This window comes from Dicentrarchus labrax, unplaced genomic scaffold, assembly GCF_905237075.1.
Source record: "Dicentrarchus labrax unplaced genomic scaffold, dlabrax2021, whole genome shotgun sequence".
In the NCBI taxonomy this organism is placed as follows: domain Eukaryota; kingdom Metazoa; phylum Chordata; class Actinopteri; family Moronidae; genus Dicentrarchus; species Dicentrarchus labrax.
Window position 1 is genome coordinate 19,844,005 of NW_026136707.1, and position 11,565 is coordinate 19,855,569.

Here is an 11,565-nt window from a genome sequence, read left to right on the forward strand (position 1 = left end):
CATGTTTCTATTTTTACTCCTCTGCATCACTTTGTAGTGAATGTCCTCACTTCAGGCATCCTGAAGGTTGGTTTTCATTTGAAAATGAGCTTTGGCTCTTTCCATGACACGAGTCAACCAGATGAATCCAGATGAAAGCTGGACACGAACCCCCACTCATTTCATTTATTTAACTTATTTGTTCAATGAATGAAATCATGTACTTCTCATGTACCTGTAGATAAAAAGTAGTGCACTTTAGGATTCTTGTATAACGGTTTGGGTTTGATCATGTGGATGTGAGTATAGGTTTGTGGAGACCTATGTGTGTATAGTGTAATTGCATGTTGACAGAAATATGTAATGACTCTGAATCTGTCTGAATGACGTGGATCCAGGGTTCGTCCCATCAGGTCAAAGAAAATATCCTCTCACTCCTCAGATGTCTCAAATGTCGCAGGAGGGAAACAGCTGAAGGCAATCAGATCACTCACTGACACTCATAATCCAACTCATTAATCCAACGCTGGGTCACTTTCTCTGCCAAAATCACATTAAAGACAGCAAACATAATGTTTGTGACTGAATGTCTTCTGTCATCATCATTACTGCTATAATGTGTGAGAACAGATGTGCTCCCTGTATCATTTTATTTCAGTTATGATGGCTGTGGATGTGAGAAAAGGCTGGAAGGTAAATATAAGACCTTGCTGGATTAACACTTAATGCTTCCTAGGACAGATAAACACAACAGGATTAGAGCTGCGGTATCATGTAAAAGAAAGATATCTGGACTTAAGGGTCATTTGATTTGAGAAAACCTTCTTCCTCACTACATTTCTGTGACATTTTATTACTTTTCGCAGAGAAAACTGGTATCACCACAAGTTAATTGTTTGTTACTTTAGTGCTTGAGAATATTTGCAGCTTCTGACAGAATATCACTTTAAACCTCGACACGCTGTTGCAGGGGACATTGGCAACACCCGGTTTCATCAAACTGTGAGGGTGAAACTGAATCAGAGGGTGGATGATGGTGTGACTGAGGGAGTGGAAGGTATGCTGGACTCATCCCAGCAAAAACAGTCCGTTCCAGTGACACAAGAGCCGGTACATTGGTTTGATGCTGAATCTTGACCAATAGGCTTTGCTGTGGCAACATTCATAAACAAAAACGGGCAAATCATCCTGTTTATAATCCTCACGAGGAGGCAGTTAATATGAATGTTATTAAATATGAGCAGGGATATTATTGAGATGATAGTATTTATATACATGTAGTAATGTCTGAAAACTAAATTTGTGTAAATAATAACAGATTGTGTCTATTTTCCATCCAAAGTTTCAGAATCAGATTCAGATTCATTCTTTATTGTCCTCAGTGGAGGAAATTTGTTTTCACAGTCTGTTCAAAGAGCACCTTCAAGTTCTACACACAAACTACACATAGTACACATATACAGACAATATACACATATCTATAGTGATGGCAGTGCGACACTGAAGCTTCGATACGTGCTTCAAACCCTGAACTACAATTCCATAGAACCACTGCTTCAAAGCTTGCTTTGGTGCGAAAAAAATCACGTGACATAGGCCGTCCAAAGCAGCAGCTGCTTAATTGCCTGAATGAATCACCTGACTGGTTCGCGGTCCAATCAGGCGATTCACTGGCACTGCCTGTATGTAATTAAAAGCCTCCTGTCCACCAACCAGCCTGCCTAATTTGACTGCAGCCTTGCACTTTGCCAGTCACTGTAACTGAAGCTTTTTCGAAACAATTGGCTCAAGTGGTTCAGTGCTTCACAAAAGCTTCATTTGCCCATCGCTACATATCTACACATATAACACAGGAGTGACATTGTTAACTTGTCTGTGAGTTTAACACTCTTATAGCACAGGGCACAAAACTTTTTCCAAAGCGTGCCTTTTTGTAGAGCAGCTGTCTGTATCTAGGGCCAGATGGGAGAAGGGTGAAGTATGTGTTGAGAGGGTGGCTGGGATTGTGTACTATGGTAGTTGCTCTACGAGCAGTGGCAGTATTAATGAGGGCTGGTAGGTTGGGAGTGGGAAGACCTATTATTTTCAAGGAAGTGTTAATGATTTTAAGAAGCTTATTCCTGTTAGTGAGAGAGAGCATGGTGAAGTAGCAGGTAGCACAGTAAAGGAGGATGGGTTCAATGATACTACGGTACAGGAGAAGCAGTAGGTGTAGTTTGACTGACAGAGTCCTGAGTTTACGTATGACAAAAAGTCTTTGTTGACAGCGTCTGTGGATGTCTGTGATGTGGTGATCAAAACTCAGTTTATTGTCTATAGTGATGCCAAGGTACCTGAAGCTGTCAACAATTTCTACTGGTTGGCTGTCTATGGAGATGGGGCGGTGAGGGGTGGAGTTAGTTTGGAACTAGACGAATGAAATCAGGTAAAATCAGAGGCTGATAAAAGTTAATATTAATAATATATGTATTATTCTGATAGCTCGGTTCATAAAAACTATGTTGCTGCTGGTTATCGGATTATGAAGTAGAAGCAGTCATTAACCAAAAAAACTAAAGAAAAATGTAACTAATGCAATCAAGGGTGAACAAAAGGGTTTTTTTCAAATTTATTGCCAAACATTCAAATATTGTACAGTAAATTTCTCTCAGATGACAATCTGACAAACTTGGTTTGAGTCTGAAAATTTGTTGAAACAATGACAAAAACAATCAACCATGATGTCTTGTACTAAAACTCCAAAGGCCTATATCTTTACACTTTCTCTACCCACATTAATGATACAGTACAGCAGTGGTTCTCAACCTGGGGTCCTCGAGAAAAAATAGGAATATTTTAATGTCAATATTATTTCACTGACTAAAAGTTAGCTCAGTGAAAGAATGTATAAGAATAATTATTCTGTTCATAACTTTCACATTTTTCAATTGAAAAATCTACAGTATAAACAGTTATGGAATAACTAAATCTTATCAGATTGGGACCCCTCAGACTACATCTTATCAAATACAGCTGTGTGTATCAATCTGGGGGCCCTTGACAACAAAATGGTTGAGAACCACTGTAGTACAAGTGAAAACGTCTGATGTGCCAGTATTTATCAAGGCTCCTGTATCAGTGCTGATCAAACGACCCCTTTATGGAATTTGTGGAGACTGATACATCAACCTCTTTCATTTACTGACAGACTGGACAAAATAAGCTGTTTACTATATCACATAAAGCATCAGTGTGTATCTGACCAGACCTGAGTCAGACTGAAGGTATGTAACACACACAGCCTCAATATCTCTGCATCATTAGCTGAACCAGGCAGGCCTCTTCCTGGGCCTCTCCACGATCCTCTTGTCTTTGTCCTGCTGGCTTGGTGTCTCGCCTTCATACAGGACCACAGTCTCCATTGCCGGGGCCCTCAGCGGGCCACCTTCCATCGCATTGATTCGTTGACGAATCAGAGCAGTCTCCTTGGACACCTTAGCATAACAGAAGCCACACATGATGTGTTTCTGCTTCAAGTGGCCACACTCTAGACACGGCTCAATGTTGGTCTGAGAGAGGGAGACAGAGAACAGAGAGACAGAGACTGTGGGTCAAACAATGTAATGTTACTGAATCACTTCTTATATATTTTTTGGCATTTTCTCATTGGCCAATATATACACTCATGCTGATATATGCTAACCAACCAGTCAACAGTAGTATCAACCAGTAGTATCGGCCCATCTCTGCTGGAGATGTTAACATTTATTCATCTTGGTTCTGGTACAAGATGTCCTGATGTTATATACACAGTCAGATATTGCTTTTAAAATGACGAGGCATGTACACTGAAAAAGATACCCTTGTTATTAACAGTTATTTCCTTGTCTGCTGAGATATCTTATCATGTACATATGTTTTGTTGTGTGTGGAACCCAGGAAAAGTAGCTGCTATAAGTGGCACCTTATGGGGATCCAAGAATAAAGAAAGAAAGAAAGAAAGAAAGAAAGAAAGAGCAATTCTATGACCAACTTCAGTACAAAGTAGTTCTCAATGAAACTGTTCACCACAAAGTGTGTGGGTTATTGTGATTGATTGATCAGAGGTGCACTGATACAATTTGTCTGAACTGATCTGAGTATCAAGTACTGAGTAAATCTGAGTTTGAACATAATTATTACTGAGGAATATTCCTCTATGTTGATTTTGGAGTGGCGGCCCGCCGCTGTTAAATTTCTGCCGCCACGGTATCAGAAATGGGGCAGACGCACAATGTAGTCACGGTTGCCTTTTAAATGATCCTGCCGACATAATGCACCCCCATTGGCTTTTAACAACAAGTAGAACTATTCAGAGGTTATTGGGGCTGTCCAGGTTAACTCCACATACTGTTGTGTTGATGTAGTTTATTGTCAAAACGTTCGCTTTCTTCCAAGTCGACTATTAAACTAACAGCTCCACCAAGAACGTCACCGCGGTGGGTCCGTTTTAATTGGACAACGTTCAACTCAACGTCCTGATATCAAACATCTGGAAACATTAAAATGCTAAATATATTTGTTTGTGTCGCAGCGAAGTGTCACTTCTGTTTCATACGTAAAACGCTTGCTGGCGTGACGGGACGGGATGGGACGGGGGGGTTGTTTCGGACAGGCCTGCCCCCACTGCTAAACAAATCCTAGAGGAAACACTGTATTGTAGTGAATATGAAGTGAATAACATAAGAGTGTGCCTCAGCCACATTACACGCCAAAGGATCCTGAACATTAGATTGCACTTATTTTCTTTGTAGACTGTGAGGAAGCTCCACAGAGATCCTGGGATATTCATGCATGTTATAACGTTTCATTAGTTGTGGTGTCTCAGGAAAAGCAAATGTATTCATTTGTTGGTGTTGGTTAACTGTTGATGCAGCCATGAATCTATTTCTGTAGAGTGTAGTAAGAGTAATTCTTAAAGATTTTCATGCCACAAACCAAATGCCATAGAGCTTAAATGTACCGGGGTGAGTCTGAGCTGATATCTCCAAAGCTCTGCTAATCACTACCAGTGAATGAGTACAGACAGATAGCACTCTGGGTAAGACATACATTTGTTATAGTTGGGCTTTGGGGTGAAATGGCCCTTTAAGAGGACCCAGGGGTGGCCCTAATCAGCATACCTTGACTTTAAGGAGTTTGTTGTCAGCTCTCCTCCTGGTGCGGTTGATCTCTATAGTGCGTCTCTTCTTGGGAGCAGCCATCCACAAGATGCTGTCTAGGAGGCCAGGGGGCTGCTCCGGGCTCTGCTGCTCCTCCAGCTCATCCTCCCTGTCGAGCTGAGGCAGGAGGCTGGGGCCGCTCACTGCCAGCGCTGGAGCTGCACACAGGACAAACACTGTTAGCTCCTTATCACTGCAACCCAAGTCACATGTACAGAGATAGCTGAGAGGAGATGAGAGTCAAAGACGGGTGGTAGTCAATGGTGATTGGTGGTCTAAACTTTGGATGAAAGAGAGAGACACCGTGTGTGTGTGTGTGTGTGTGTGTGTGTGTGTGTGTGTGTGTGTGTCAGGCACAGAGCTAGGTATCATGATTAGCAGTAACATTAGCTAAGTTAGCTTCCTAAGCTGTCACTCACCCAGGTGTGCGTCCAGTCCCGCCGCCTGCAGGAGTCTGCTCTCAATGTGTAGTAAAGAGCATCGGAGGCTGTGCACTAAAGCGCCCAAATTCATCATTTTTGGTTGTCAGCACGATTCCTCTCTTCCCAACACGTCAAACGGGTCACGGTCACTGAGCTTCAGTGCGTCATCAAACAGGGACAACAAAACTGGGCTTCTTCTGTTTAATTTTGGGTAGACACAATGTGTTTAAGGGGTCTTTCTACCATCTAGCGGTCAACTCTCATACTTTGTCCTGAAAGCCTGAATGCAGTTTTTGCCTCCAGTTATTGTCTCTTATTAGTTTTAGTTCATATGTTTTACAAATGTTTTTTTTTTTTTTTAATATATTATTATACTTTGACACATATTAATTTAAAGTTAAATGTGTTTTCATGAAGTAAAAGTATGTGTTGTATCCTTTCATTTCAAACTGATAGAGTTGATAGGTGACGTAAAAAGCTATCAGTATACCGTAATTGATCATTCAGAATGACGAATCATTAGTTAATATAAAGTATAATGTTATAGCCCTTTTTTAAGATGTGCTTCCTCAGTGTTTCAGGTCTTTAACTCTTTATAAATAATGAACTCTAACTTCAGAAAACGGAAAAAACTAAAAACAAACAAAACAACAACCCTGCAGGGAGATGTTTTTCTGCTTTATTCCCAGTGTTACTCTATTGTTTATCTCACATTGTTAGTTGTGTAGGGCCTGGTGCCGTCCAGAGGTGGCAGTATACTCCCATTAGTGGATTTACAAATCTACAGTCAACACAGAGCAGAAGAAGAAGAAGAAGAAGATGGCGGAACGAGGCTACAGTTTCTCCCTCACCACATTTAGGTAAACGTTGTTAAATGTGTCACTAAATTAGATTATGGCATGTAAACTTGCAGCCTGTTGAGGTTGTTATTGAATAGGAGTTTGATAGAGTTGTTGCACGGTTGTCCATGTCGATGGTAACAGTGTGTTTGGGGGTCCGTTGTAGTTGCTGCACTGTCATTGCCGGGTAATGAATCGGCTAACTCTGTTAGCATGTCGGCTGTAACGTGTTCTTAAATTAAACCATTCAAGTGAGACTTTGCCTCAGATATCGATAATGAGAACTCGCCACATTGTTTTAGTTCTCCTCCTCTTTCTGTTTAGGTCGAAACAGGCCAGTTTTACATGCTCATCTTCTCGAGACTAGCTTAGCTAAGTTAGCTCAGATGAGTCAGTTGTTTTAGCTTTTGCTTTCAGTTTCGTCTTTTGTTAATAGTTATAAGATCCATTTGTTTTTTTTAAACCACAGCAGCTAGTTGTTGTGTCTGCGTGTGGTTTATCAGTTAGTTTATGTTCCTCCGCCTCACAGATTGATAATGCAGCATCATTTGTTTCTTCCTGCAGCCCTTCGGGGAAACTGGTCCAGATTGAATATGCCCTGGCAGCTGTAGCAGCCGGAGCACCCTCAGTGGGCATCAAAGGTATGGAGTCCTGAATGTGTGGAGCATTTTAAACTGTGGGGTCTGCAGCAAAAGTGGGCCTCTTTGAAGATCATGGTATTGTATTGTTGTTTAAAAGAAGTGGATTTTAGTTTTGATAATAAACTAAAATAATTTTAAGTGTCTTTTTGTTATTAGGTGACTAGGCATGGGACCATAATCATGAAAATATACTTCATACTATTTATTTATTTATGTATTTATTGATTTACATCGCGTCATCTCCCTGTTGTTTATTTTGGAATATATACTATTTTAACACATCTGGTTTAACTTTTGTGTGGGGGATACAACAGGCAAGCTGAGGCTTAGGATTTTGTAATGACTGCAAAGATTCGGGCCCTCCCTTGTCCCCTTGTTCAAAATAAATCAGGAAATCAATATAGGACCCTATGTCAGCAAGCTATGTAAGAATCATGAAATTTGAAATTCACCACAATAGTGTTTTTTGTTATCATACAACATAATATCATATTGTCCCATCCCTTCGAGGGTCACAATACGGTTCTGTTTAGAAAGGTGTATCATCTTAAATTGCACTCATTGGTAAAGGGTAAATTACCACAGAAATACATGCATTTGGTTAAACAGTTTGAATTTCTCCTGGCTTTAATGTGGAAAACTGCAGAGTGCAGTGTGACTTCAGACTAAATGTGGCAGTGCGGTACAATTAGGGGCGTTCAAACTTTAAAAAACAAAAAATGGTGTGGGAAATCTGATCAAGCATGTAAAAGTAATACCTCGCCTTTCTGTTTCCAGTACATAGTCAACCTAACAGACACTAGTGCAGCAACCTAAGCAGTCACCAGCATTTACAAAGGCTCTGCATAAAGCTTGAAGCTCGTTTATAAAAAAATGATCGGTTAGGATTTGTGAAGACACTAATTTTCATATTCTTCGATTTTACAGCTTCCAATGGAGTTGTCCTGGCAACAGAGAAGAAACAAAAGTCCATTCTGTACGATGAGCAGAGTGTCCATAAAGTGGAGCCTATCACTAAACACATAGGCATGGTCTACAGCGGCATGGGACCTGACTACAGGTGGGGATTCTCTCTGTTTGGAATAAAACCAGAATGCCAACAGCTTACATTTCTTTCCTTGCTTTAGACAAGTAAGGAATATTTCTGAGTGATGGCCAACAGCTAGATTGTTCATTACCAGCCCTGTTCAGTCTATTTCAAATGGATATATTGGAGGTTTCTCTTTGCATGTTTTTAACCATTTAACAAATTTGAAAAGCATGTAAAGTTATATATTATTTCTGATGTCTGGTGCTCTGACATCTGGGATTTTAGAATTACCTTCTGAAAAGGGACATTTGTGATGTGTAATTTGTGGATAATTAATAAGTTGTGTTGTTTCTGCAGGGTATTAGTGCGACGAGCCCGGAAGTTGGCACAACAGTACTTCCTGGTTTACCAGGAGCCAATCCCCACAGGCCAGCTTGTCCAGAGAGTGGCCTCCGTAATGCAGGAGTACACACAGTCTGGGTGGGTATACACAAAGATACACACACTGCTTATAGACACATCATCCTTATATTTTAGATGCAATTTTTGGATTGAATCTGTCTTTTCTTTTTCCTCCTCCAGTGGAGTGCGTCCATTCGGCGTTTCATTGCTGATAGCTGGATGGGATGAAGACCACCCCTACCTGTTCCAGTCAGACCCCTCTGTATGTCGTATTACTAACTTTAAAATTTAGATTTAATTGCACATCCTGTCTGTCTTGAATGTGCTCAACACTTACTCCAGTCACTCTCAGCCTGCAGTGATTTTTGTTGAACTTCTTGCTGGATCTTTATTATTCTGTTTCTGACTGGCAGGGTGCATATTTCGCATGGAAAGCCACAGCTATGGGAAAGAACTACGTTAATGGAAAAACATTCCTTGAAAAAAGGTAAGATCTCCCTCAGCAAGGGAGAGTTTATTATGGCTATCCAAATGATCAAAACACAGATGTAAATATGTAGAGTATTTGTTGTGGTATCTTTTTATAATTTTTTTTTTATGATACGTTCAAATTCATTAATGTCTTTTATAGAACTGGACCAATATGGGATATCAATATAAGGCAGATACCAGTTTTAGGGGAAAAATTCACTAATTACTATTATGGTGGCAGTTATTTTGCATTGATGACTCTCAGAAGGTGCTTTTGTTAAACAAATAACCTTATTAAATTTATATTTCAGTTAGATATTCTTTAACTTGTTCAATAATTGTGCATATACATTGTCAACCAATTCTAATAGACACTGCTGAGTTGCTTTTTCTTACTTAGGCTCTGTCCACACTGCCTGTGTCTGCAGTCGGTGGTGGAACGTCTTGCTTTTTTATTTCTGTGCCCGTGCTAACCGATGGGAGCAGCCTCACTGCTGTGCATGCCACACGCATCTCAGCTGCTTATTCCCAGCTAAAATAGGCAGTGAAATGTCTATTCAGTCATATTGACATTATACCAGCGACACACACATTTCACTACAGTTGTGTTGGCTATATCTGTAGAATATGTCACAGACAGACTTTAAACTCAACATCTCCTGTATCTCACCTCAGGCGTACAGGCTGCATTGTTACTCTGTGCTGCCTACCATAGTATTGTAAATCACAATGCACTCTGCTAGATAAACTTTGCAATACAGATATGTCTGCAAGAGGCCAATATCAGCCAACCAATGTATCAGTTAGGCTCTAGTTTTTTCTTTTTTTTAGCATACTGCTGTCATTTTGAGTAAAGTCTGAATGTATTCAAGGAACAATATCATTTAACGTTAGTTCTGATAAATACGAAAAACAACTAAGAAAACCATTACCAAGTATTTCTACACTTTAAGACACTTTCAATGTCAGTGCAGTTAGAATTGAAGCCCTAATTTGATCTATAAATAAGGCTCAGTGTGGTTAATCTTTTCTACCCAAGTAAATTTGTAGTTGGCAGACATGGAAGATGAGCCAGGATGGTATTTGGTTCACTACAATTATGGAAAGGTTATTAAGTTTTATATGAGGCTCAGGGTGTAGAGCCTGATTCCAATGATTCCTCTTCTAGCAAGTGACCTAAATGGAGTCTTGTATTAAAAAGGCCAGTGTTCAACAATAAGCCCCTGACCCAGTTTGGGTCCTTGAACATTGTCTAAGAAGTTCAAATTATAACCTACGGTTCACCCTGTACAGTTTTTCTACCTGATGCACATTACACAGATTGCTAGATGACCACTTTGTTTTGTTCTCCAGGTATAACAACGATCTGGAATTGGAAGATGCCATCCACACAGCCATCTTGACATTGAAGGTATGTTCTTTGTTAATAAATAACCACGGTATGGAAACTATTTTACCTACGGTTCTCTTTTTTTTCCTCAGTCACTGACACTCCCCTATCTTTTGTGTTTCAGGAGAGCTTTGAGGGTCAGATGACAGAGGAAAACATTGAGGTGGGGATCTGCAACGAGGCCGGCTTCAAAAGACTCACCCCAGCGGAGGTGAAAGACTACCTGGCAGCCATTGCGTGAACACGCCCTCCATAATGATGATGGGGCTTTCAGGCCACATTTCCTGACAAAGACATAACAGCACAGTAGCCAACAGTCTCATGACACGTTTTGTAAACCACAGTTATTCAGACAGAGTTTAGCCACATTGCATTATGGCCAAACTGTTTCTGCCCTGAGAACATGAAAGGATGCCCGCCGTAACTTCATTACATTCAAGATTATTAACACGAGCTTGCAGAATCAGACACCCGGTTTGGGATTATGCCCGGACCTATTTACTTAAAAGTGAGGTGACAAACTCACATCCACATAATTGGCTTTGTTGTTAAACACATTCCCTGGTGCTGTGAATTGTGACAGTTGCCTACTGTGCGTATGACAAGGAATGTAGGCTCTGATGAGTAAAATCTCAAATCTTCCATTGAATCCTTCATTTTCTGTATTTGTCATTGCTGTTGCAAAGGCAATGCTGTCAGGTTATAAATAAAGCAAGGTTGTTTTAGGCAGTTATTCAAAATTTGATTGCTTGTAACCATTGTCATAAAAATAAAACTGGTAAAATAAAACAGTTAGTAAAGAGCAGAAAGAGCTTTGGTTTCTGGGGGTGATTTTATTCATCCTGAACATGGACATTTTCCCTCAACTGCACTTAATTAGTATCCCTCACACACACTAGGAAGGAGGATCAGCAAAAGGGAGCAGGAAGGGAGGATTCAGTGGGACGTTTTGAGGTTTTACAGTCAAGATCTAGTTGCCTGTACAGCAGTTTTACACAATGTACTCTTTTGTTTTCCAGGCTAGAATCAATTCTAGAGTTTGTATTTTCTCTTCTGGTATCTGTCACTTCTTCAAATAAAAGATGATGAGTTGATGTTGACTCCGTGTTTTAAATTACTGTGCGACTGTTTGGAAATGGCAGTGTGAAGCAGTTTTATTGTTTAATGTGTGAAGCATGCGTATGCTGCCTGTACATGTTTTGTGTACATAA

The 11,565-nt window shown here is 40.3% G+C and overlaps 2 protein-coding genes across 2 annotated transcripts; one reads left to right on the plus strand and one right to left on the minus strand.

Annotated features, from left to right (window-relative positions):
* Positions 1–2,573: 2,573 nt before the first annotated feature.
* mrpl32 (mitochondrial ribosomal protein L32) lies at positions 2,574–5,757 on the minus strand. The gene is made up of 3 exons (XM_051407184.1): positions 5,579–5,757; positions 5,121–5,317; positions 2,574–3,527 (listed from the first exon to the last, which is right to left on the minus strand). Exons 1-3 carry the CDS (start codon positions 5,673–5,675, stop codon positions 3,279–3,281), a joined length of 543 nt encoding a protein of 180 aa, XP_051263144.1. The 5' UTR covers positions 5,676–5,757; the 3' UTR covers positions 2,574–3,278.
* Positions 5,758–6,355: 598 nt separating this feature from the next.
* psma2a (proteasome 20S subunit alpha 2a) lies at positions 6,356–11,448 on the plus strand. The gene is made up of 8 exons (XM_051407608.1): positions 6,356–6,441; positions 6,985–7,061; positions 7,989–8,121; positions 8,449–8,571; positions 8,674–8,755; positions 8,907–8,980; positions 10,318–10,375; positions 10,479–11,448. Exons 1-8 carry the CDS (start codon positions 6,401–6,403, stop codon positions 10,593–10,595), a joined length of 705 nt encoding a protein of 234 aa, XP_051263568.1. The 5' UTR covers positions 6,356–6,400; the 3' UTR covers positions 10,596–11,448.
* The last annotated feature ends 117 nt before the right edge of the window (positions 11,449–11,565 follow it).

Coding starts and splice junctions, on each gene's coding strand:
- mrpl32 (XM_051407184.1), bottom strand. CDS start 5,675: ATGATGAATTTGGGCGCTTTAGTGCACAGCCTCCGATGCTCTTTACTA. Junction 5,318..5,578: donor GGGACTGGACGCACACCTGG/GTGAGTGACAGC, acceptor TCCTGTGTGCAG/CTCCAGCGCTGGCAGTGAGC. Junction 3,528..5,120: donor ACAAACTCCTTAAAGTCAAG/GTATGCTGATTA, acceptor TCCCTCTCTCAG/ACCAACATTGAGCCGTGTCT.
- psma2a (XM_051407608.1), top strand. CDS start 6,401: ATGGCGGAACGAGGCTACAGTTTCTCCCTCACCACATTTAG. Junction 8,122..8,448: donor GGCATGGGACCTGACTACAG/GTGGGGATTCTC, acceptor TTGTTTCTGCAG/GGTATTAGTGCGACGAGCCC. Junction 8,572..8,673: donor CAGGAGTACACACAGTCTGG/GTGGGTATACAC, acceptor TTCCTCCTCCAG/TGGAGTGCGTCCATTCGGCG.